Raw genomic sequence first — 27,209 nt, 5'->3', positions numbered from 1 at the left:
TGTGTTACCATTTCTCTAGTGTTTCTTTGTCCCAAGAGATAACCTGAAACATGCCCAAACACAGCAGAGATATCAAACAAGCCTGGTAATGAATGTACCTGCAAAACAGTCTTTGCAGGAATGATTTCTCCATCTGTGGCTATTTTCCTGCTTACTTATTTGGATCTTTATCATTTCAGAATAACCAAAGATAAATATTTTATGAACCTTAAAATAATGTATCACTCTTGTATACTTTCACTCTGATGTAAATCAAGACTAGCTCGCCCTATCTGAAATGCCCTTGGATGGAATGAGGAGTTCGTTTGGTTTGCATTTAAAGCTTCAAACCCATTTTGGGTAAAGAGCTACACATTGTTCCACATCTTGTATAAGGCACTCTGGCTACAATAGAACTTTCATGAACACTTTCCCATTTTTTGCTCATTGGGGAAATAAACTGTTTATTTACCATGAGCTGTAAGGGTATATATACCTTACTGTTGGATATATACCGAGAGCTGTATTCCCATCATACAGTGTCAGGGAGTTTTTATGGGAGGTGGAGACTTCCCTGTCATTTAGTCAAATCATTCTGTTCTATCAATTCCTAACATTATTTCTGGTTTCTACTTAACACATAGTAGAGTTAGGATATAATCTGTGTCTACAGTATACTAAGAGAACTTGCAGCCTCTATTGTGTAAGGAAAAAATTTTTAATGAGAATTTTAAGTCAAAGTGACTTGAAATTCTGCCCCTGGCTAGTACAAATAAAGGCAAACGATTACTATGTTGACCTCATATTATTAAGACATTCAAAACTCTCCCTCCCTGATACAAATGGTTTTATGTCCCTTGGGAGGCAGGTGAAACTGGCCCTTTAAGTCCTACTTTGTATTCCAGAAAATTTCAGACAAACGCAAACAAATCTTGTTCAGCAGCTAAACAGAATTAACCTTACATTGAGAAAGACTGGAAATGCCCACTTGCCCATCACCAGTAACTAATGTGTTTTTTTGTTTGTTTGTTTGTTTCCTCTATGAGAAACATCTTCTCTATATTTATTTTTATTTCTAACCAGTCTCCAGGAGAATTTTTAGGACTCTGAACGATGAGTGAGAAAATAATATCTCACCCAGATAAAGGGGCCTGGATTCTGGATCTTCTTTTCGATATAAGTTACATCATAATAGACTTGAAGAGAGTGGTTTTATTGGCATGGCGATGTAAATCTCAAAAAAAAAAAAAAAAGCAGAGCAAAACCACTGCCTTTACAAAAACAAAAGCCTGCGAGCCCTGTATTTCTCTTTTTAAACCGATTCTCATTCCCCTCTAAGTCAAGATAAGGCTAGGAATGTTGTTTTGCCTTTCAGTTTCCGAGCGGCTACTATGAGCAGAAGCCCTGGCAGGTTTGAAGTGTACAACAGCAGGGGCCTCCCTGGCAGAAGTCCCAGGGAAAAGATGCTAAGCATGCCTAACATGTGTTAGGGGACAGTGACCTCATTTTCAGGGATGAACTGAGGTTACTTCCAAGCAAAATCCTCACAAACAAAGGCAGCCTTGTAGTGATCGGAAGGAATCTGTGGAGGCAGCCTCTTGTCCTTGGGGTGGTTTTGTTGGTGGTGATTGCAAGTGTAGACAGCCTTTAGGAGCATTTTCCATACTGGTTAAGCCCCCAGCCCCTTGTATTCCTCCTCCTCCCTCTTTATGGGTGAAAAATGCTGGTTTATTTCCAATAACCAGGGAGCAAATAAAAGAGAATGGAGTCTTAATAACCACAGGTCTTCCCTAAATAAAAGGTTTCAAGTTTTTTCAAACATTTGCCATGCAAAAGACACACACACAGATTTTCCCTTTATTTAAGATCTCTATACCCCGCTATAAACACACACCTAAAAGGGATCTGTTAGGTGACATAAATACCTCATGCCCTGTTCGGAGAGGGAAAAAAAGAAAAACTTTCTCCCACAGGTCTGAGGTTTTTATTGACAGGAGGCAGATTGTTGCATGAATGTCACAGTTGTTTTAAGTTGTGCAATCAGTCGTATTCTTTTGAAGTGGTCAAAAATTAGATCACTGTGTAAAATGTCTATAAAATATCAGCACATAATATCTTGCTCTAAAAGTTGATGGAAACTTTGAATACGGGTACTATCTGAATTGGGGCTTCCCTGGTGGCTCAGAGGTTAAAGCGTCTGCCTGGAATGCGGGAGACCCGGGTTCAATCCCTGGGTTAGGAAGATCCCCTGGAGAAGGAAATGGCACCCCACTCCAGTACTCTTGCCTGGAGAATCCCATGGAGGGAGGAGCCTGGTAGGCTGCAGTCCATGGGGTCGCAAAGAGTCGGACACGACTGAGCGACTTCACTTTCACTTTCACTATCTGAATGGTCATGATCTAGGGTGCAAGGAGTGATTCTGCTCTAGTCTAGTGAGAAAAAAAAGATTATCCTTTTCCACTGGCTCCCATCTCATTGATTGTGATTGGACGCACCATGGCACCATGTCTGATCTCAAAGATTTAAGCTTAGAGGAGTGTGACTGTCAAGTCACTTGATTGTTTCCGTTGAAAATTGTTTTAGTCCAGATGAACACACTGGGTTTGGACTTGGAGAAGTTATACAAAGCAACTCCATGTATATTTCAAAACTGTAATTGGCAATGAAGTCACTACTTGAGGAGCAGTGCCATTGAAGATTTGGGGATCTTGATAAGCAGGCCTCCATACTATCTAAGTCTCCTTCCTGATTGAGAATAATTTATAAACCTGTATGACTTTATCCATCAAAAATTGCTGCTCATGCTACCAAGAAAAGCTTCGTATCTTTCATTTCATCCTGTGAAAGTTTGCTTTAAAAGGTGGGGGGCAGGCCAAGAAGAGTGAGAGAAAGAGGAGAGGCAAATATGAAAGCTAAAATTTACAAATTTAGCATTGAGAATTCAATCTTCTCTTGCATGAAATTAAAAGTCCGTCAACAGACCTTCAAAAACACACTTCTCAGCACTCCTTTCTTTTCCATTCTACTTGCTATTTCCCCTTCAAATCTCCATTTATCAATAGTGAAAAGTCACTCAGTCGTGTCCAACTCTTTGTGACCCCATGGACTATACAGTCCAGGGAATTCTCCAGGCCAGAATACTGGAGTGGTAGCCTTTTCCTTCTCCAGGAGACCTTCCCAACCCAGGGACTGAGCCCAGGTCTCCCGAATTGCAGGTGGATTCTTTACCAGCTGAGCCACAAGGGAAGCCCCATTTATCAATAGAACCATGTTTATGTAACAACCTAATTCAGCGGTGCTCACCTAATACATACCTAATTCATGAGTGGGCACCTCTGTTTTTCTATTAGAATCACTTGAGTTGTGTTTATCAAAAGTCCCATCTCAGACCAGTTGAATCTCTGGGTGGGACCTGAGTGGTTTGATTGTTTCCCCTGGAGATTCTTGAAGCATGGTGATTGACAGCCGTTCACCTACAGATCTTTTTGTCTCCATTTTCTCCCACACTTTAATCCATCGTCATTTAAGTTGTGCTAAAATATAGATTTAATGATTCCTTTTCATTCTTCAAAACTCTTCATTGTCTCCTGGTATCTTTAGGGTGAAGTTAAATCAGATTTATCTCCCATTCCAAACCTTCTGTGACACTGTCCTTGAATGTTCTCCCCAAGGGACTTTTCTTTTCAGTAGAGACTGTCTATCAACCATTCTTCCAACCTTTCGTTTCTGAATCTCTGGCCACTTCCTTCTTGTCCCCACTGACCAAGTCCTCTGTTGAACTCTTACCTCCTTCTCTTAGCTCTTTTCCCAGCTCTATCCAGGATGCAGAAATGGCTTTTCTCAATGAGCTTCTATGGACTTTATCATCTGCCACAGGTTCTTGCACTGTGAATTCTCATTCTGTGTGCTGCCTGCAGGTCACTAAAAGCCATAACTGCATCTCAAGGTAGAGGCCAAGTAGTCATTACTCCCTGACTGCTGGATATTGATACCTTTATTGACTATGACTTCTTAAATCCTGGTAAGTGGAATAAACAATGTAACATCCACTCTGAAGATGTGTTTTAATAGTTAGAAAACATTGATGACTTCAAGACCCAGACTTGTAGATTTCATTTCCAACACCACTTTACAGTGAGGTAAAGAATGTGGATTTAAGAGACAGATTGATTTACTTTCTGGACTTGTCTGCATAGATACACTGGTACTGCCATTCACATTTAAATTAGTGCATCCAATATGAGGAGTTTGGAAATTTGGTGATCTTCTTGGGCCGTATTTTCTGACATGTGACCAGAAACCAGGCAGTGTGGTCTGTTGAATCTGGTCACCTAGATAAGAGATTATTACTTATGGAGATTTTTATTGGAAAAAGCTTTATTAGAGGTATCTTAGAATCTTCTCAAGAAGTAGAAGGAATGGTCAATAGAAAGCCTTTTATTTTTTATATTAAAAATCTATTTTGAAGAGGCAAATATCATTTTAAAATATTTTTAATTAAAATGTAGTTGATTTACAATGTTGTGTTACTTTCAGGTATATAGCAAAGTGAATCAGTTATACATTGATCCATTTTTTTTTAGATTCTTTTGCCATATAGGTTGTTACAGAATATTGAGTAGAATTTCCTGTGTGGAATACAGCATGTCCTTATTAGTTATCTGTTTTATATATAGTAGGATGTAAATATTGACATCAACCTCCCAATTTCTCTCTCCTCCCAATTTCACCTTTAGTAACCATAAAGTAAATTTAGTTAACTGTAAGTTTGTTTAGAATGTCTTTTTATATAGAAGAATTTATATTAGTAGTTCTTGGGTTAATTTTTTTAAGTGGTTAGCAGCCAGGAATCCTAAAGTTATTCATATTTATTGAACATTTGATTTTTACCTGAAGGCACATAAATGTACATCCATTTGCCAAATGGGAGTTGTGAAGGTGAGGACTTTTCTCTGAACACAGATCCCCTTCTAGAGTTCATGTTGTCCTCCCATGACCCCTGCTCTTTTTCTGTGAGTCTCAGATTCAGTATCTGTAAAGGAAAGCTAGAAACTAAAGTAATCTGGGAAGTAATCTGACTATAAAATTTTTCCCATTTTTATTTTCGTCACTTCCAGTCATCGTGTCCATATCTGACTCACCAGCAACACTTTTAGGAACATCAGGTCTTTGCAAAGCATTCAATTTCATTTTCATAAAAATACTCTTTCTCTATATACTATTTCCCAGCTTAAATAATACCTAATTAAGTTACATAATTATCACATCCAGAACAACTAGCATAAACATGTTAGAGGAAAAAACACAGTTGACTCTTTGTAGGAACAAGTGAATGTGGGAAAGATCTCCCATGTTTGGGCATCGGTCCTGTTGGCCAATAGGAATGGTGATGAGCAAGGGAAGTTGGTTAAAAGAACAATTTCTAGGATATGACGTCACACAGACCTGAATTTGAATTCTCATTCTAATGCAATTTGCCTGTGGCACTTATGCAGCTTCTTGAGTTTCCTTCTTCTCTTTGAAAGCACAAAAATATCAAATGTCAAGGATCATGAAATAAAGTTATCTATGAACAGTACCTAGCCTCATGCCTGTCTGCCTCTCCCATGATTCCAAAAAAATGTTGCTGCTGCTTCTTTCCCTCTTGACTTAGTGAATCTAAGTTCCTTTTTCCACTTTGATATCACTCTGGAACATTTAACTAAGGAAAGTATTAGATACTAGTGTGTTAAGACCAGAGCTCTAAAATCAGGTAGATGTAAGTTCTAATCCTGGCTCTGCCAGTTTCTAGAAGAATGCCCTGTGGAAAAGTTACCTAACTTGACTTTTTTTTTTTTTTTACTTTTCTTTCTTGTTTTATGATTATTTTTTTAATAACCTGATTTTTCTAGTCTGTAAAATGGGTGATAATGACACAGACCTCACAGACCCCTGTGAATATGTGGCAATCAATGAACATACCTTTTATATTATAAGTGCCCAGTAATTATTGCTTATGTTACCATATTATTAGATACAGGACACTTAGATGCCTTGTAATTCATTAGGCACAACAAAATGCCAGCTTGATCTGTGTGTTCTTTTTTTTTAATTCATTTTATTGAAATATAATTGATTTACAATGTTGGTTTCTGGTATACAGCAAAGTGATTCATATATATTACTTTTGATGTTCCTTTCTATTATGGTTTATCACAGGATTCTGAATATAGTTCCCTGTGCTGTATAGTAGGATCTCGTTGTTTATCCATCCTATACATGATAGTTTGCATCCGCTAATCCCAAACCCCCAATCCTTCCCTACTCCCTCCCCGCTCCATTGGTGATACCAGCAGGCATATTGCACATCAGGCTATGTACAAAGTGAGTGAAGAAGCCAAAGTAAACTCAGACCCACTCCTTCATCTTCTCTTGAATTTTGGACAAGCTTCTAATTCTGTCAGTAGACTCTGGTGAAATGAAGAGCGAGCAAGAGACTAAAGAGGATACGAAACAGGCTCTTTTTTGTTCCCAATTAAGTTGGTGTGGAGAAGGAAATGGCACCCCACTCCAGTATTCTTGCCTGGAAAATCCCATGGACGGAGGAACCTGGTTAGACTACAGTCCATGGGGTTGCAAAGAGTCGGACACGACTGAGTGGCTTCACTCACTCACTCAAGTTGGTGTGAGTGTTTGTTTCTCAAGGAAAATTAGGGTACTGGACTCTCAAGGAATGAATATGTCTTTATTTAGCATTTCCTGACAGTCTATCATGTAGAACTTGGCTCTGAGCAGGACATGGACCTAAAAGAGAGAGCAGAGTCCAACTTGAGGAGATAGCTGGCATCTAAGCTGAACAGACCAAGTGCTTTAGGAGTCTGGAGAGAAAAGGAGTCATGTCTGATGTTTATCAGGTAAAATAGCAAAGATGCAGTGACATTTGAGCTGGACCTGGCATATAGTTGGTGTATCTCTTGCTGGGGGATGGAAAGCAAGGGGTGATGGTGAGCATGACTGCCAGGCATGATGTTGTAGGCGAAGTCACAGTACTGGGAAATTATGGGGCCAGTTGAGAAATAATAAGCCTTTGAGGGATGGTAAGCTGTCTAGATTACCTTCAAGATCAGTATTTGTATTTTAATTCAAGCTGCAAGTATTTGGCACAGGTTTTCAAGGACCTTAGAGACTGCCATAGGGATTGATTGGATATTATGGTTTAAAAGCAGAAATATTTTTTACAAATGAAGCACATCATCAAACATTAATATATAAAAGTAACAGATAAAAGTAGACCTGCTTTGGCTGACAATGAAAATAGATATATGGAACTCTGCTTATTACTCAACCTTACTCTTTGTTTTCCTTTTTTAAAAAAATTATTGGAGTATGGTTGATTTACATACAATGTTTGTCAGTTTCAGCTATACAGCAAAGTGATTGTTACATTAATATATGCCCATGTATTCATTCTTTTTCAGAATCTTTTTCAGGTTCTTTACCCATATAGGTTATCATATATGGGTATCATGTAGAGTTCCCTTTGCTATACAGTAGGTCCTTGCTGATTTTCTATGTTATATGTAGCAGTGTGTGTATGTTAATCCTAAGCTCCTAATTTATTCCTCCTATTCTATCCCCTTTAGTAACCATGTTTGTTTTTGAAATCTGTGTCTGTTTCTGTTTTGTAAACAAGTTCATTTGTAAAAGTTAGATTCCACATATGAATGATATACAGTATTTGTCTTTCTCTGTTTGACTTATTACACTTAGAGTGATCATCTTTAGGTCCATCCATGTTGATGCAAATGGTATATCTTCTTTATCTGTTCATCTGTCAACGGACATTTAGGTTGCTTCCATGTCCTGGATATTGTAATAGTGCTGCAACAAACATTGAGGTGCATGTATTTTTTTTTTTTTTGAAGTATGATTTTTCTCCAGATATATGTCACGGAGTGGGATTCCTGAATGATACGGTCATTCTGGACAAAGTATTCTTGAACCCTAGGGTTCCACAGAACCATGGGTTTTGAGGAAACAGCCTGGACTTACTATAAAGTAGTTATGGTTTGAGTTCTGCTTCTGTTAACCCAGACCCAAAAGAATTCGCAAAGATAAATTTCTGAGGACTGTGAGCTCACAATCAATAATCACAAACTACAGAAAGTGTAAAGTGGTACCAATCACTTTGAAAAACAATTTGTCATTAACTAGTAAAGTTGAAAAAGCACATAAGCAATGACCCAGCATTTATGATCCTAGATGTGGCTATCTTGGGGCTTCCCAGGTGACGCTAATGGTAAAGAACCCACCTGTCAATGCAGGAGATCCCTGGGTCAGGAAGATTCCCCTGGAGGAGGGCATGGCAACCCACCCCAGTATTCTTGCCTGGAGAATCCCATGAAGTAGGAGCCTAGCAGGCTACAGTCCATAGGGTCACACAGAATTGGACATGACTGAAGCGACTTATCACATATGCACGCACATACCTTAAGATCTTGCCTGCGTGTACCAGCAGTGGGGTTAAATGAGAATGACCAAACTAGAACAGAGGATGCCTTTGGAGAGCTAGTCAAGGAAGGGCCCCTTGCACATCTGCAAAGCTGCCTGTAATTCTTCAGCTGACTGGGTATGTGGGTATTTCTTTTATGATGCTTCTTTCACTTTGTTTTTCCTTGGCCGTGCTGCATAGCATGCAGAATCTTTGTTCCTTGACCAGGGACAGAACCCATGCCCCCCACAGTGGAAGCATGGAGTCTTAGCCACAGGACCACCAGTAAAGTCCCTGATAAGTACTTTTAAAAAGGAAAATAAAAACTATAAAACTTCTCAGAGGCAAAATATTTGATAGGCTTCAAGTGTGAAACTTTCTGGGAGAGAGTTTCAGGGAAATAATGAAGAAAAAAAAAGTAATAAAAAATTCACACCTGTCATCACAAGAAAAAATTGTAAGTATGTATGGTGATAGATGTTATCTTACTATGGTGATCATTTCTCAATGTATGTGTCAAGTCATTGTATACCTGAAACTAATACAATGTTACATGTCAAATATTACCTCAATTAAAATAAGAAGGACTGACACCAAAGTTGCATGCCTGAGTGGTTAGGATAATCTTGATATCTTAAAACTGAATTAAGGCGATCAAGGAAGTTTATTATTCACATCTCTGCCATGAGCACCTCGTTGCAGCAACACGTATGTTACACATTCTTGGTAAATGGTTGTGGTGCTGTTGTGGTGCAGAAATTGTGAGACATAGAAATGGAAATGTTCGGGTTAGATGCAGATAGGCACAATCAGTGAGCATTAAGTGTAAAAAGAGGGGTAGAAGTCATGATAGTGACAAAGAGCACAGGAAGAAAGAAACGTGAGATCCGAAAATGGAACAGCCCATTTTTCAGTGATGGGTTGAAACAGCGAGGAGCAAAAAGGCTTGAACAAAGAAACGAGAGAGGCCAAAAGGAAGATGCCGAAGAAAGAGAAGGTGATTGGTACTGTCCAATGGTTCAATATTAAGAGGAAAGAATTATAATTAATGGAATTGGAAGGTCGTTGGTGATTTTGTACAGAGAGATTTTATTGATTAGCAAGTGGATTAGCAAGAGAAGCCATATTGCCAAGGACTCAAAGATGAATTAGTATTAATCATATGGAAGTAGTCAGACTAACCTAAACCAATCCGTCAAAATGTCTGATGTTCACAGGATAATTATAAAATAGTAATCATTTATTGTTTCCTATGCACTCAGCCTGTTATTTACTGTACATGAACTAATTTCATTCTAATAGTAGATTTTTTATCCCCATTTGACAGCTGAGAAAACTGAGGCACACATGTTTAAAATCTTGCCACAGGTAACACTGCTGGTAACTAGAGTTGTTGGGATACAGACCAATTAACTAGTCTACTGCACTGAGAAACACACACCCCTTGCAAAGAGTGCTAGATACAAAAGTGGAAGAAAAGATGGTTTTGTTTTTGTTTGTGCGGGGTGTTTTTGGAGGGGGAGCAGTTTAGGTTTAAGAAATACCTGAGTATGTTGGTACACAGAAAACAGGACACCAGGAGAAAAAAAGAACCTGAAGCTTACAGGAAGGATCATCTTCCCCTTCACATGGTTCCCAGATAGGTGGGAAGGTGAAATAAAGGGAAAAGAAGAGAGAATTGGTAGATAAGGTAGCAATAGATGTCAGAGGTCGCCCCCTAAGGTTTAGTGGCAGCGAAGGAGAACTCTGTTATTCTTCTCACTGCATCGGCAGTCTGCACGTCTTCTGGTGAGCCACTCTCAGACTGATCTTGAGCCTTAAAATAAACTCAGTGAAGGAACTGGGCTTGCAAGGGCACATAATTGAAAGTACCTACATAGTTCATCTGATGGATTGATGAATGAACAGACTGATAGACGGACAGTTGTTTGATGGAAAATGAATGAAATAATGAACTAATGAGTTACTGCTATACTATTTCATGGAAATATTGTATGGACTAAGTTAATATAAGTACTCATACAATTGGGGTTTCCCTGGAGGCTCAGAGGGTAAAGAATCTGCCTTCAATGCAAGAGACCTGGGTTCAGTCTCTGGGTGGGGAAGATCCCCTGGAGGAGGGCATGGCTACCCACTCCAGTATTCTTGCCTGGAGAATCCCATGGACAGAGGAGTCTGGTGGGCTACAGTCCATGGGGTCACAAAGAGTTGGACACTAACGCACGCGCGCGCGCATACACACACACACACACACACCACTTATACAATTAATACATATTATATTCAGTTCAGTTCAGTTCAGTCACTCAGTCATGTCCGATTCTTTGCGACCCCATGAATCGCATCACGCCAGGCCTCCCTGTCCATCACCAACTCCCGGAGTTGACTCAAACTCACATCCATCGAGTTGGTGATGCCATCCAGCCATCTCATCCAAGTGTGACTAATGATATAATTCAGTTCCAATAATATAATTAAGTTAATCTAAGTGCTTGTAATAGTGTCTAGCACACTGAGTTATGAAGTATTAGTTATTACTGAGATTAGTACTTGGAAAATGTTTTTTTTTAATCACTGCTTTCTGATGAATAATATTCAGTACAGGTGAAAATTCAGAGTAAGTTTAATTTGTCTGTCCTTGAAGTGATTTCCTTGAAAAACATACATGGTTCATATTTATTTCTTATCTAGTAAAATTTTATGTAGACAAGACATCAAATAGTGGCAAAGGATACTTACATTTTCCAAATTCCTCCTTCAGATTTTCATCATCTCAGGGGGGCAGGGGAGGAGAAAATGCTGACTGACTTGCTCATACTCATTTTGTACCAACTAACTCTGTAGACGATGCCCTCCTCCGTATGACTTTCCATGTGACAGCACTCAGCCTCTCATGGGACCTAATCTCCTTCCAGAGTAATTTGTCTACAGTTGGCTTTAAAGAGACATTGTTTGGATAGAATGTTCTAGATTAAAAAACAGGTCATAGCCTGTGTTAAGAGTAACTCCTAGTTACTTGATGAAATGACAGCTAAGAGATGCAACACATTGTTATTGAGCCTAATATGAAATATTATATGTATTTTAAGAGTAAGGAAATAACCCATATATAGATAATATAGGCAGAATTGGAAAAAGAAAAAAATGAAGACTCCACCCTTCACCCTGCCAATGAAGCAGCACGATTTGGGAATGTATAAGAATGAGATGAAGGCAAGTGAGTCTTAACTGGTACCACATCTGTTTTGTTTCCCACCATACAGCTGGATGTTGGCAGGACTAGAACAAAGTCAATATGCAACTAATACTTGTGGAAGAAAGACACTGCTGCGTAGCTTGCAGGTGGCTGAGACTAGAGGAAGAACTTCTCAGTTCTTGTCTGTGCGCCGTAATAACTGCATTTCCTAAGTTGTCATGTTTCTTGAGGGCAGTCTTTACTTCCCTCTTCTCGCTCTTTCTTCGTATTTTCCTCTTTCTCTTCCTAGACTTTTTCTTTGACGTACCAATAGAAGCTGGTTATTATTATTGGTGTGTTGGACATGTCTGCATATAACAGAGAGCTGGGAGAAGTGAAAAAAAAGAAATAATTTCTTTTTCTCTTCCCTTCTCTTTTTCCTGAAGTTCTCAGGTGATAAATTAGCCACCTCAGAGAATTATTTGATACCAGGGTATATTGGGTAAAATAGAGAATTCTTTATCCTTAGAACAGATGTTCTTAGACGTGAATCTGTGAGCCAACTTTGTGATCCTGAGCCTGAAATAGTGTTTGTGTTTGCATATGCATTTTTATGCACATGCATGTTTATATTGCATGCATGAAGATTTATGTTTATATTGCATGTATGCAGATTTGTGTATGCAGATTTGATGTCTGTATGAAAATGTGTGTGTGTGCAGATCTGATGTACATAAGCATACTGGATCTATGTATGTATATATGTGTGATTATTGAAGGAAAGCAACTGATTCATAACTTTTGTTAATCTCAAAAGAATCTGAACACCAAATAAGTAGGCAACCACTGAATTAGAAGATTTTGTTTATACTGTCTGTATTTTGTTTTGCTTTAAATTTTCTAGTGGGAAAATTCTGAGAAAATGTGAGAGAAAAATGGACAGTATAAAGAATCACCAAACCTTTTTAGATCCAGAATCAATTCAGGGGCTTTCCTTGAATTCTGACATCTTTCTTTTTTAAACTTCTATAACTACTGTTTTTGTGTATTCAAAGTCAGGGTTTGGGGTGCCTACTTAATTCACTGTTGTTATCTCCGGCCACTGAAATAATCCAGGCAAGCTGATGTCATTTGTTCCCAGGACAGCATCAGAGCCCTTCTGGGCAAATTCACTAATAAGTCACTGAGCAGGCACAAAGAAGATGATGTTTTATGGTACAGTGACCCATCCTTGCATAGCTAATTTGTTTCTAACTGAACTTACAAACCAAACAAAACTAACCTTCTCCAAGTACCAAATTGCTTTAAAGACTGAACTTTATGTTTCATTACATTCCTGGAAACTTCAGTTTGTCCTTTGTCTGATTTGAACCAAATCTGTTGTTTTACTCTTACTTAACTCTCTGCCCTGATTAAATTATCTGCATGCTTGACTCAAATCCCAATTTTACTATAGCAATACCTACATGTGTTCCCAGACACCAAACTTATGGCTTAGCTTATGCTCTCTGCTGTTCAGCTTTGTATCATAGCAAATTCTCAACATAAATAGCTCTTGTGTTGTTTTTGTTGTTGTTAATAAAGCCTCCTGTATTATTCCAGGAAATATTTTAATTAAACAGTTTGTGCTTAGTTGCTCAGTCATGTCCGTCTCTTTGCAACCCCGTGGACTGCAGCCCTCCAGGCTCCTTTGACCATGGGGATTCTCCAGGCAAGAATAATGGAGTGGGTTTCCATGCCCTCCTCAATTAATCAGTTATTTCCACACAGTTTACTTATTTGTTGATTCATCCATTCACAAATCATTTCTAGGCACTTGCTATGTGCCAGGAAACAGAAGGATGAATGTTACACTTATAGTCAGTGCCTTGTGCTAGGTCAAGGCATATGGCAATGCCATATTTTGCATATGGCAATGCAAAATATGAAAGCCTTTTGAAACTCGCAATCTTTAAGCAAATCGATTTACTATTTTTTTAGAGCAGTGGTTCTCAACTGTAGAGGTTTTAGCCTTCACCCTAGGAAACTTGGCTTCATGAAGACAGTTTTGGTTGTCTCAAATAGGAGATTCCCCTGGTGCCTGATTGGTAGATGCTGGGAATGCTGGTGAACATGCACACTGGACAGGATTGTTCCTTACATCAAAAAATTATCTGGATCAGAATGCCAGTACTGCTGAGATTAAGAAACCCTAATTTAGAAGAAGCAGGACTCTTTCAGAGAGAGGCATACTAATGTGCATGGAAATGGGGGAGACCCTAGAGGCACTGCTGTTTCATTTAGGTCTTGAGCAAGTCAACTCTTAACTGACCCACACCAAAATCGGAGATTCCTCTGAGTAACAGAATTGTCTTCATCTCAAGTACGTTTCCAGGGTCAAATTAGTGTTCCTTCAGGATTGGCATGTTAGTGACTTTTCATTTGTCTACCCCTTAATACAGCTCTGCCTATTATTAAAGAGCTTATAATTTAGGGAAGACAAAGGACAGGTACACCAAAAACTATGGTGCTGGGTGATAAATACCAAGAAGGCTCAATGAAATGAGTGCCTTGGGAGCACTGAGCAATTAAGCTCTGCCTGGAGGTCTGGGAAGCCTTTACAGAAGAGGTGGCAAGCGAATGGGAGTTTGAAGGAGGTAGTGGCCAAATGCCTGAAGGAAGACACTTGGTTCTTTTAAGCCGTGTTCTGCATGATTGCATTTATAACCAGTGATGTTTTCGGCAGCCCTTTCAAGATCTCCTTCTGTATTATTTTACATGAAACAAGATTCCTTTACAAATTGTGCAGACTCAACTTGGCAGTCTTTCTTATCACCTTTTTTTCTATTAAAAAATTTCAGTAGCAGATGATTTCAGCTGTGTAATTGTAGGTATTAGAGTTTAGCAATAGTTTAGAGTTGGAAGCTTCCAATGAATGAATTATAGACTTGGCTTTTGATGTTCAAAAAAGGTGGACATATTTCTTTATTTGTACAGGCTAATGCTTCTAATAAAGTTGTCCATAGGTTGTGGACTTAGCTTTAAAATATATGGAAAGTATGCTTCACAAACTGTAGACATTTATAAATGAATGCTTTTCAAATACAGTCAACATTCCAACACATGGCTATGACCTGCAGGAAAATTGCAGAGGACATCATTAAACACAAATTCCTGTTAAACTAGTATAACAGCATTAAATGTACTTATGAAGCTATTAATTGAAAAATTGGCCATAGTTATATACAAAAGAATGGGGTAATGTTAAATCTCTTTTTAAAAAATTATATGAGTTTCAGATATAGTATTGTAGTTCAACATCTGTATAATTAAATGTATGATTAAAGAGAGCAGTGAGGTTTAATGTAATGTAACTACCAGAAAGTTTCAGGATTTTTCTTAACTCTCATGAAATTGTATGTACCTACACATCCTGGGAAATGTTCTCTTTCAGTTTGGAATCACTTATGGCATCACAGAAGGGGTAATTTTATACACTTGAAACTAACTTTTGAAGAATTCGTTCTTTTCCTGGTGACTTCATGAAGACCTTATATTAGTGTTTTCATGTTAGAAATAAAATAGTTCAGTTGAAAAAAATCTCGGTTTTACTTTCTTTTTAAATAGTTTGAACAATCATCTGGTAGTTAGAAACAGGCATATTCGTTTCCTTTTTTTAACCAAATGTTTTTTTTCTTTTTTATTCAGTCTGATGCTAACGCAAGTTACTTAAGAGCAGCTCGAGCTGGACACTTGGAAAAGGCCCTTGACTACATAAAAAATGGAGTTGACATCAACATTTGCAATCAGGTTAGTTGTGGTGATTGTTGTTGTTATTTAAGTTTTCAGTTAAAATTTTTAAAATCCAGACTTTAAAGTCTTTAAATCCTCTATTACCAAGTTATTACCAAGACTTTCTCTTTTTGCCAGTGTTTTCTATTAAATGTCACCAACTTGAATGATCAATTTATTCTTCGCTTTGTTAGAGGAGCATTCAGAAATGTAGATATGTGTCCTTTAACAATTAATTCCTAAAATACAGTACATAATGACATCAGAGCAACCAGCCTAATTGCCACAAGTACTTTTATTCCGAATTCAGGCTCCTGCATTGCACACATGCAAATGGTTGTTGGTAGGGTGCTCTCTTCAGAATTCTTAGTAGACTGTTTACCGCTCTATGTTCAACATGCTGATAAAGCTTTCCCTTCACTTAATCAGAATGGGTTGAACGCTCTCCATCTTGCTTCCAAAGAGGGCCACGTAGAAGTTGTCTCTGAACTGCTACAGAGAGAAGCCAATGTGGATGCGGCTACAAAGGTCAGTGTCACACGTTTCATGCTTTTTGTATCAGTTGCCCAGTTCAATGAGAATTCAGCCCTCTAAAAATCTGGGCATGCTTCTCATGAAATACTCATCAGCATTGTTCTCCTGGGGAACTTACAGAGGGAATTAATATTTTGTAAAATGTTGAAAGCAGAGAGAAAGATGGGTGAACTGATGGATCTTGTTTCTCATTTCACAGAAAGGAAACACAGCGTTGCATATAGCATCTTTGGCAGGGCAAGCAGAGGTGGTAAAAGTCTTGGTTACAAATGGAGCCAATGTCAACGCCCAGTCCCAGGTAAACCTATATCTCAGATGCCAAGAAATGCTGTGATCATGATTCGCAAATAATGTTCTGGGTCAGGTGCTTGTTTGTTCTTGTGTCTTCTAAGAAAACAATATTTAAGAGCTATATCATCATCAAGGAAAAACCCAGGACAATGGGCAGGGCCAGTGCAGCAAGGGCTGTGAAGAAGGACCCTTTGCCCTTAAAAGCAGCAAAAATTCATTCACCAAGCCACTTAGGTGGCCACTTAGGTCTTGTCCTTTTATTTGTATTTTCCAGTAACTTTTTTTTGAAATGAATGCACAGGCAGACCTTGGAGATATGGGTTCAATTTCTGACCACCCTAATAAAGCATTGTTGCAATAAAAAAAAAAAAAGTCTGCAAATAGTAAATGTTGGAGAGCATGTATAGAAAAGGGAACACTCACACGTTGTTGATGGGAATGTAAATTTGTGCACCACTACAGAGAACAGTATGGAGGTTCCTTAAAAAACTAGAAGTAGAATGACCATATATATGATCCGTCAAGCCCACTCCTGAGTATATACCCAGAGACACATGTACCCTAATTCATTCAAAAAGACACATGTACCCTAGTGTTCATTCCAGCACTGCCAAGACATGAAAGTAACCTAAATGTCCATCCATAGAGGAAGGGATAAATAAGATGTGGTATCCACACATATATACATACAATGGAATACCACTCAGTCAAAAATAATGAAATAATGCCATATGCAGCAACGTGGACAGAACTAGAGATTATCATACTAAGTGAGGTAAGTCAGATAGAGAAAGACAAATACTATATATCACTTATATGTGAAATCTTAAAAAAAAAATGATACAAATGGACTTACTTACAAAACAGAAACAGACTCAGACTTTAAAACAAACTTATGAAAACCAACAGAAAAAGGTGGGGAGTTGGGGGATAAATTAGGAGTTCCCAGGTGGCTCAGTTGGTAAAGAATCCGCCTGCCAATGCAGAAGACTCGGGTTCTATCCCTGGGTTGGAAAGATCCCCTGGAGTAGGAAATGGCAATCCATTCCAGTATTCTTGCCTAGAGAATTTCATAGACAGAGGAGCCGGCGGGCTGCCATCAATGGGGTTGCAAAAAGTTGGACATAACTGAGCAACTGAGCATGCAGGAGAAAGCACTACTATATATAAAATAGATAAACAAGGACCTACTTTATAGCACAGGGAACTCTAGTCAATATTGTATAATAATCTATATAGCAAAAAAATCTGAAAAAATATGACCATATGTATATGCATAGCCGAATCATTTTGCTATACACCTGAAACTAACATGACATTGTAAATTAACTATGCTTCCATGTAAAATATAAATTTAAAAGAGTTATATTCATTGAATGGGCTTCCCAAGGGGCACTAGTGGTAAAGAAACTGCTCGCCAATGCATGAGACTTAAGAGACTCAGTCAGGTTCTATTCCTCGGTCAGGAAAATCTCCTGAAAAAGGGCATGACAACCCACTCCAGTATTCTTGCCTGGAGAAACTCATGGATAGAGGAGACTGGCAGGTTATAGTCCATAGGATTACAGAGAGTCAGACATGACTGAACCAACTTAGCACATACTTATAAATATTCATTGAATAGGTATATTATTCCAGATTATTTAGTTTCATTTATATCCTCATTTGCAATCCTCTGCATGTGAAAGGCAGAGGTTTTTCAAAGTCAGCCATCTGTAGACTGATATGTATGGCTGGTGGTCATAAACACACATGATTGGAGAATCTCTGTAATGTAGAGACTTATTCTAATTTATGATGTTAGCGAAAGTCCAGTATGGTCAATTCCTGTTTACTAACCCAGGCATCGTTGTTGCTCCCTGAAACAGATTAGGGGGGACAAAAAAAGCAGAAGAAACTTTAAAATCACCACACGTTAAAATTTCCGGATTGTTTGTAATGGATATGCACCCATCATTCATTCAGAAGATTCTCCGACAAGCTCTCAGAGTCCTGCATGAAGCTCTAACAAAAATACTAATAGATTATCATTTGGTGGACTTTGAGTCCAAAAAAATTAAGCTCACTTTATTGGTCTAAAAATACAGGTCTTCATTATCCAAATTATTCATTACGTGAGTCCCCCAGAGGCGTGAGCTTGTGTAGGAGAGCATACATCATCATAACAGATAAATATCCACTAAGGACCTGATTGTTTTTTTTTTTAATTTTATTGAAGGATAGTTGATTTGCCATGTTGTGTTCATTTCTACCATACAACAACGTGACTCAGTTATACATTTATATATATATATTATTTTTCATATTCTTTTCTATTATGGTTTATCACAGGATATTGAATATAGTTCCCTGTGTTATACAGTAGTATCTTATTTATCCATTCTCTGTATAATAATTCTCTGCTAATCCCAAACTCCCAATCCTTCCCCCTCACTTGGCAACCACAAGTCTGTTCTCTGTGTCTGTTTCTGTTTCATAAATAGGTTCATTTGTATCATATTTTAGATTCCACATATAAATGATATCATATGGCATTTGTCTTTCTCTTTCTGACTTAACTTCATTTAGTATGATATTCTCTAAGGACCTGACCATTTTAAGAACTGACCTCTACTCAAACGTTCCTTCCAGCTGAAGGCTGACATCTATCCTGGTTCATCAATATCTACGCCAGGGTGTTAGGTTGAACAAATTGACTATAGAACAAAGCTGCAAGTTTTCCAAAAGATGTAGGATATCATGAAGTCAGGAAAAATGATGCTAGAGGACTGCTGGACCCACCGCCAAGTTGTGAGGTTGTGGCTTTCTGGCAGGAGTAGGCCAGAATGTATAAAGAATCAGGATGATTTCCTGACACATGTTTCCAACTTGAATGATTTGAGAATCAAAATGTTAAATGAAGGAAAAAATTAGTCTGAAAATAAAAAGTGAAGGCTGTTGACCCATCATATGGTTTTGTTGGAAATGAAAATCATACTTTCTCCCCCAGAATCAGAGTTGGTTTAGTCTTCATGCATTCTGTGAACTTGTACATGATCCAGTTGTAACCTACGTTTTGTTAAATCATATAAATTCACTTTTACAATTTCTGGTTTTCTCTTTCAAGATGAAGTCTCAGTCTAACTTTTTTCATTATTTACTGTGGCCTTTTGATCTCCACCTTAAGTGCGCTTGATTTCCTCAGCTTTTTCCAGTAGTGATTATCTTTGAATAACAGGAGCCTCTTGTACTTTATGGGTCCACGAAATTGCAATGACTTTCCACCTTGTTACTTCAGCCATATTGATGAGAGCTCTGATGCCATTAAATGTCAGTGTTGCAGAAAAGAAACTGAAAGGTTGCTGCTGAGCCATGAAAGAAGCCAGGATTCTTGGCTCCAGAGGAGAGGAATTCAGTCCAGGGCCAGTGACGAGGCTTGATTGCTTAGAGCTTTTGTGTAATAAAGTTTTACTGAAGTATAAAAGAGATAGAGAAAGCTTCTGACATAGACATCAGAAGGGTGCAGAAAGAGCCCCCCTGTGCTAGCCTTTAGCAGTATGTTATATAACTATAAGCAAACTGTTAATTAGAGAAAGGAAATGTCTCAAACCGCAGAGTGGCACCAGGCCCCTCACCCACAACACGCATTTTGAGATAACATTGACACAAAGTGAGTCATCTCAGGCCGTAAAACGAAATGACGTGAATCTTGAAAAAAGGCAGGTTTCCAAGTAAATATATAGTTTCATTAACATAGATTAGGAGAACAATGTTTGAGTAAAACATACTGGTTTGTTGAGCCCTTATGGGTTCTGAGTCTTAAGTGGAACTGACTTGAAGAAAGAAAGACAGAGTCTAGGCTAAATACTCCAGTGTTCTTGCCTGGAGAATCCCAGGGACGGGGGAGCCTGGTGGCCTGCCGTCTATGGGGTCACACAGAGTCGGACAGGACTGAAGCGACTTAGCAGCAGCAGCAGGCTAAATACATAGTTCATTAACATAGCTTAAGAAAAACATTTCCATAAGAAAAACACCTTGGTTAGCCCAAGGTTTGAGAAAAGTTAAGTTCAGGTGGAACAAGGTGTCCTCATGGCAACACAGAATTTTAAGAGAAACGTCCTTTTAATTTTGTATAGAGAAGGGAAAATAGTCTGACACTTGGAGTTTGTTTCCTCCTGCCGCTTAAGAGAGAAAAAATGCCTGACGCTTGCAGCCTGTTTCCTCCATTGGAGACGGCCTGGCCTTCCTGCCTGTGACCCTCTCAAAACTGTTCTTCCAGCCACATGGTTTCTTGTGTAATTGGTCTAATCTTTAGTTCCCTGTGGTTGGGCTTTTGTTACATGGTTTATGCCACCTGTTCTGATTCCCATCCAGAGCTCACTTAGAGTAATAATGTAAGAATGTTTTTCCAGAAAGGAGTGATATAAACTTGAATATTGACAAATATGAGAGAAATACAGACCAGATGACCACAAGAGAAGCATTATGCTTTTCAACCAGTTATTTTTAAATGCCTCTATGATTTTTTTTACTCAGGAAACAGCTAGTGTTAAGCTCTGAGGTAATGGGGAATGCTTTAGTCCATTTTCATTTTCTTCTTTTTTCCTCCAAGGGAGAGACAGTTAGCCTCCCCATCTTGTAAACAATGTACACATTCCTGACAAATGATCAGAGGAGGCATAGTTTTAAACCTTCTCTCCAATGTCTGGGAGAATCTGTAGTCGAAATAAAATCCTAACCAGATTTGATTTCAATTTGTACACATTCTCTTCTGATGATGAAGTGCGGAAGAAGAACATGGGCTGTGAAATGTGCTGTTCCTTGCAGCTGTGCTTGGAATACCCAGCCACACACTTGACAGTAAAACCTGCCCCCCTTCCTCTAGACACCTGCCCTCAGAAACCTTTTGAACTGCATCATTCTATGGATGGAGTGAGTAATGAGATCACCACACAGCTGAATGGAGTTTCAAAGATAATTCCTGGCAGCAGCTTTTCAAAAGGAACTTTCATAAAGCACAACAAGCAGTAACACCATGAAGTGCAATGAAATTCCATTTAGATGGCAGAACACCACAGGAATATTAATATTCAAGAATAACAATATTACTGTCCACGTGAAATTTTATCCTATAGACAATAATTAATTGCCAATGAGGAACAGTATCAAAAGAGCCCCTCTCCTTCCTTAAATATAAAAATTCTCCTGGAAAATAAAAATAGCACTGGACAATATCAAGTTCTGATGAACTGAGACTCTATAAACTAGGAGTTTATAGATATTCTTGTAATAATTCTTGTCATTGCCTTGATCTTAGGTCTTAATAAGTAGTTAACTCTTTCTTATATTACTTAACGTTCCAGGAAATCATTTAGGCCTACCCTAAGAAAGAAATGGGGTTAGATAACTAAATTGTGATTTTAAAGAACTCTAATTTAAGTCCTTAGTACTTTATATACAATACAACAATGATTAACAGTGTTTGCACTTGAAAAATCCTAAACCGTCATGTCAAATGACATCCTGACTCATGCTTTTCTCTTTCTCTGTCTTCATTCCATAAGACACCAACCATATTTATAAAAAAGCTGCTGCTGCTGCTAAATCGCTTCAGTCGTGTCCGACTCTGTGTGACCCCATAGACCGCAGCCTCCCAGGCTCCCCCATCCCTGGGATTCTATTTCAAATAGTATTTTAGCTATCAAAGTATCCTAAATGGACAGGTTTTCACAGTGGTTTTAACAAAGACAAAGCCCTTTAATTAAATCAATGTTTCCTTGGTCTTTCTGTGTTTTTAATGTTTCCTATTGAGGAGGTCAGATCCCAATGAAGCTAGACAATGGATCTGGTCCAAATAGAGCCTTTCTGACCTTAAAACTCATAGCATATCTCTGATGTAAACAGCCTTCAGAAAAATTAGTATCATATACAAATCAGTACAAATTTATTACCAAGCCCTTAATATTTTAATTAAAAACAGGACTTTTTGATATACAAACCTTAGTTAGAGGAAATTAGCATAGATAAGAAAATTTCAAGGATGAAATTTAAGCCTTTATTTTAGTTCATTTTATTTCATTTTTATTTTATTTTAGTGGATCTAGGCAGCGTGCCTCAGTACTATCTATAAAACTATAAGTCTGCAACTTTGCATACTTATGATAATACCACAACACTTATAATAACACTGAAATGCCTTCAGAGCAGAGGGAATTGAAGATATTGGATAAAGTCAGATATCAAGAAGCATATTCAGTCTTGAGCTGTTCTGCTTTTTGAGAATTCAGTCTATTGTTGCTACAGAAAAGAAAATGTAAATTGGGCCACGCATATGTTCCTTTTTGGTCAGCTCTTTGTTTTGGAAATTTCCTAAGTTAGGAAATTAATATAAAACCAGTGATGTACTTTTTTCTCTTAAGAGAAAAAGAACATCTTTCCTGAAATCTGACCATTTTCCTAATCCAAGTACCATTTCACGGAAAAGCATTACAGCTCTAGGGCGTCCACACTGAATTTGCTCGTACCTTAAGCCTCTTTGCACTAGACAGTAATGGTAATACCTTTTTTCACTCTTTCCAAAGGATGCTTATAATTATCTCCCTATAACATAACTAAATGGTGTGTATGTGTTCTCACCGCTTCTTAATCCTTTCCTGAAAGGTGATTTTTTATTAATTAGTGTTAATTTCTATCACTTTAATCCAAATAACTTCAGCAATTTGGAATTCCCTGAGGAACCCATAGAACAGGAGGCTAAAGAAGCTTTCAGAAAGCTTTGGAAACTAGGTAGTTGGAGTGAGAGAACCTAGTCAGAAGCTAAAGGGTAAGATTGTCCTTTGATATGTTCCCTACAGGTCATCCGAGGGTGGGGAGGGGAGGTTTGGTAGAAGACAAGCCTGAGAGGATTGGAGAGTAGTCATGAAACAGCATGCAGAGCCATCCTTTACATGCGCTGACCTTGTGGTTGAAGAAGGGCTGGCCAATTTGCATCAAAGTCCAACCAAGACCAGTCCTACCTAAACATCGGTGAAAACATAGTTCCTCTAAAGAAAAAGCAGTACTGCCAAATGAAGATACCAAAATAAACACACACACGCACACTCAAATGCCCACTATAAAATGGAGACTTCCTTGATGGAGGCCCCATCAAAAATCATTTTATCAGTATGGTCAGCAGAAGTAAAATGAGACCATTCAATGCCATATATTGCATAATTCCACTTACATGAAATGTTTACAACAGACAAATCTGTGAAGATGGAAAGCGGATGAGTGGTTGCCAGAGACCATGAGGAGGGGCAAATGAGGTATGATTACTAATGGTCCCTTTCTGAGGTGATCAAACGTTCTGGAATTAGATGGTGAGGATATTTTCCCAAATTTGTGAACAGATGAAACAACACTAAATTTTACACTTTGAGAAAGTGAGTTTATTCATATGTGAATTATATATCCATAAAAATCTATAAAGTGAAAAAAGTATGAAAGCATGTGACCATTCAGAAAATGACCAGCTTTCAATCAATAGCTATACAGTGTCAAGCATTCGAAAAAGAAAAGGAAAAGCTACTGTGGAAACAGAGCCCCATCTCACTGTGACTCATGTCTGCAGATTATTTCTGAAATTCCAGCATTTTACCCTCTGCCACGATGAAGAAGGCAACCGGATGATGTAAAAGTTGTACTTTTTACGAGTTACTCTGTAGAAACTCCAGGTCTGCAAGAGCAGCATCTCCTAAAGCTCAGTGTCTGGTTTTGGATTCCCTTCACGGGTCAGGAAATGTTTGGTTCTGGCAGGTTTCCTCAAGAAGAGTGCAAGTACCCTGGGCTAGAAACCAGACGTGCCGCAGGTCCAGTGTTTCCTAGGTAATCTTGAAGTACAACAGATCTCTGCCCTGGAGTTGAGACGCCACTGACATATATTATCTACTTGATATTTATGTCTCAGAAAATAATATCCATTTTGGAAGTTTTTCTTAAAAACTTTACTCCTAAAATCTGAATATTTGGTCTGGAAATTTTGGGTGATTTGTAAAGATAGATACTCATAGAGTGATAGGGAAAATCCACCTTTTCTTTTTAATATTTTAAATTTTTTTCTCTTTTTTGGTTAAGAGATATTTAAATCAACCAAGAGTTAATTTTTGATTTTGGTCAGATAAGAAAAGGAGAAAAAAGTAATATCATAAAAGGTCTAAACTAGCTTTCAGTGTGCCCCATAGGTCTGGAAAGAGTGACAAAGATGAAGCCCACCTATCCCGCCACCCCACCCCCCGACACGCACACACACACACACACACACACACACACTAGATTGCAGTTATGCATGTTTCATATTTAATATTGATAAAAACCTTTCATGATAGAACAAAGTAACAGTGAAATTAATGATTTTACTAGGTAAATAATATACGGTGAAGAAGCTTGAATCTTGTGTCATACTCTACTGCCTCTAATTTTGTGTCTCTAATCTTGAGCTTGGCAAGCTAATAACCTACCTAATTACAATTATGTGCAAAATAAGTAGAATAGAGGAACTCTCTGATGAATAAAGTATATTCACCATGGTAGATTTGTTACGTGGTACCACTTTTATCTGCTTACGAATCTTTTACACTTCCTAATTCTGAGGTAGAAACCAAAAAATTGACGTTAGTAGAGGTTGAATTTTATGTTATTCATATTACTCATCCAGAGATTTGATAAGTAAGGTCATCATATAATAATTGGTATTTATAATAATGAACTTAAACCTTTGGAATCACAAAATTTTGAGTATTACTTTGTAACATTTAATTTAGAATGAATTTCCATTTATTCTTTGAGATTGCATAATATATACAACAAAATTTCCAGACCAGTTAGTTAAATAGAACTAAATTCTGAAAAATTTATTCAAAGAGAATTTATTATAGTTTGAAAAATATCTGTTTTGGTATATATATCTTGCAATAAGTTTTTTAGTCCCTCGGACTGCAAGGAGATCCAACCAGTCCATCCTAAAGGAGATCAGTCCTGGGATTTCTTTGGAAGGAATGATGCTAAAGCTGAAACTCCAGTACTTTGGCCACCTCATGCGAAGAGTTGACTCATTGGAAAAGACTGATGCTGGGAAGGATTGGGGGCAAGAGGGGAAGGGGACAACAGAGGATGAGATGGCTGGATGGCATCACTGACTCGATGGACGTGAGTCTGAGTGAACTCCGGGAGTTGGTGATGGACAGGGAGGCCTGGCATGCTGCGATTCATGGGGTCCCAAAGAGTCGGACACGACTGAGCGACTGATCTGATCTGATTACAGTGTTTTACATATGTGAAATACATTGTTTCAGAGGACATTTTTACTAAGAAGTTTAAGATATATACATGCATTTATTTCCAAGTTCCTTGGGAGCTGGGCACATTTCAGACAATGATGCACAATATGTCTTTGCAAAAAATACAAGGAAGGAAACTTACAAAAAGTAGACCACCTAATTGAATTCTACTTTAAAACTGAAGTATACCCTTTTCAAATTGGTGTTCTTTCCTTTGCTCCAAGTCACCTCATCTGTGGTAAGTTTGAAGCTGTATGAAATTAATATAAATTTCTTCCAAAGTCAGAACTATTTCAGGTGCTTAATTTTATGTAAAAGTATTACATATTTTGTTTAGGAGAAATAATTATTGCTTGGGATAAAAAACTCATTGGGACAATGACCAAATGTATTTTTCTTCATATCTTCATGGTATCTAGTAAAACTCTTTGCTCATGGTAGACACTCAGTAAGTGGTTAGTTAAATGGATACACATGTTTAACTAAACTGGATGTATTGATATGAATTAGACTATTAGCTATGAACCACACTCAAACTAGAATTATGAAGCATAATTAACAATTATGCTTCATAATTCTGCTTAAACTATCATGCTCAGGTTTTGTAATATATATAAATATATACATTAAAGTATTATAAAAATTATTATGTGTGAGCATTTCCTGAAACATATAGTATCATCAGTACAGTAGAAAGATCTGAAACATATAATATCATCAGTACAGTAGAAAGATCAATTAGCTTTAAAAAGCTACAAACATTTAAATTGGTGTTTTGCAGAATGGTTTCACACCATTGTATATGGCAGCCCAGGAGAACCACCTGGAAGTTGTCAAGTTTCTCCTCGACAATGGTGCAAGCCAGAGCCTGGCCACAGAGGTAAGACACTTTGGTTCTTTTTGTGAGTGAATTCACATGTTTATAGGGATTTTAGAAACCTGAAGTTGTATCACTGAGAATCTGTCCCACTGGTATTTCATTACAGTTGTATATTAATGTGTGGGCTCATAAGTTTTTATGAAATACATTAGAAAAGTCTATTTTTAGTCTTTCAAGAATCTTCCATGCCTAGTTACCCTTTCTGCTCTTAAATGCCTGGCTTACCCTATAATTGAGCTATTTGTTTACTATTTACATAATTGCTTGAGAGTACTCTTCTCCTTACAATTTTGCGTCAAAGACAGCCACTGTTTTGAAATATTTTTTGTGATAGAACATAAGTTTTAAATCTGTTTTTTTTTCCAAATTTAAGTTAGCATAATTATAATGATTGGATTTATGCATTTCTAAAGTTAACTAATTAGATTTAACTCTAAACTTAACTTCTAAACAAAACTAGTATACATTTTTGAAGAGTAGATAAAAACAGCCTTTAAAAAAACATTTGCAATCATGAATAGGGGAGTTATTAAAAATAAAGTTATTTAAGTCACTGATACTATTTTAGGTAATGTAGTTTATTTTTGAAACTAATCTGGATGGAAGATTATGATCCCTTGAAGTGTATCACTAGAAATCTATTGCTAATAATAAAGGACTACTGCTTGTGTACTCTTTATTTTTAACAAAAGAAAGAGTTAGAACAGGTGTAGGGTTATCCCTGTCATAAAGCCAAATTCTCTGACTTTCATCCTGAAGTGTTTCCTGAATGGCACAAGAAAGATGTATATCATCGGGATTATATGCACAGGG

General features: G+C 37.8%; 1 protein-coding gene across 2 annotated transcripts in view; it reads left to right on the top strand.

Moving 5' to 3' along the window:
- Positions 1–27,209, top strand: part of ANK3 (ankyrin 3) — a 382,561-nt gene that overhangs the window by 116,040 nt on the left and 239,312 nt on the right. For both annotated transcript variants that reach the window (XM_070781829.1, XM_070781830.1), the window contains exons 2-5: positions 15,312–15,413; positions 15,825–15,923; positions 16,129–16,227; positions 26,298–26,396. In XM_070781829.1, the coding sequence (XP_070637930.1) occupies positions 15,312–15,413; positions 15,825–15,923; positions 16,129–16,227; positions 26,298–26,396 (399 nt within the window). The remainder of the gene's footprint in view (positions 1–15,311; positions 15,414–15,824; positions 15,924–16,128; positions 16,228–26,297; positions 26,397–27,209) is intronic.

The sequence above is a fragment of the Bos indicus genome, chromosome 28 (genome assembly GCF_029378745.1).
Source record: "Bos indicus isolate NIAB-ARS_2022 breed Sahiwal x Tharparkar chromosome 28, NIAB-ARS_B.indTharparkar_mat_pri_1.0, whole genome shotgun sequence".
NCBI lineage: Eukaryota > Metazoa > Chordata > Mammalia > Artiodactyla > Bovidae > Bos > Bos indicus.
This window is presented reverse-complemented; position numbering and strand designations above follow the sequence as displayed.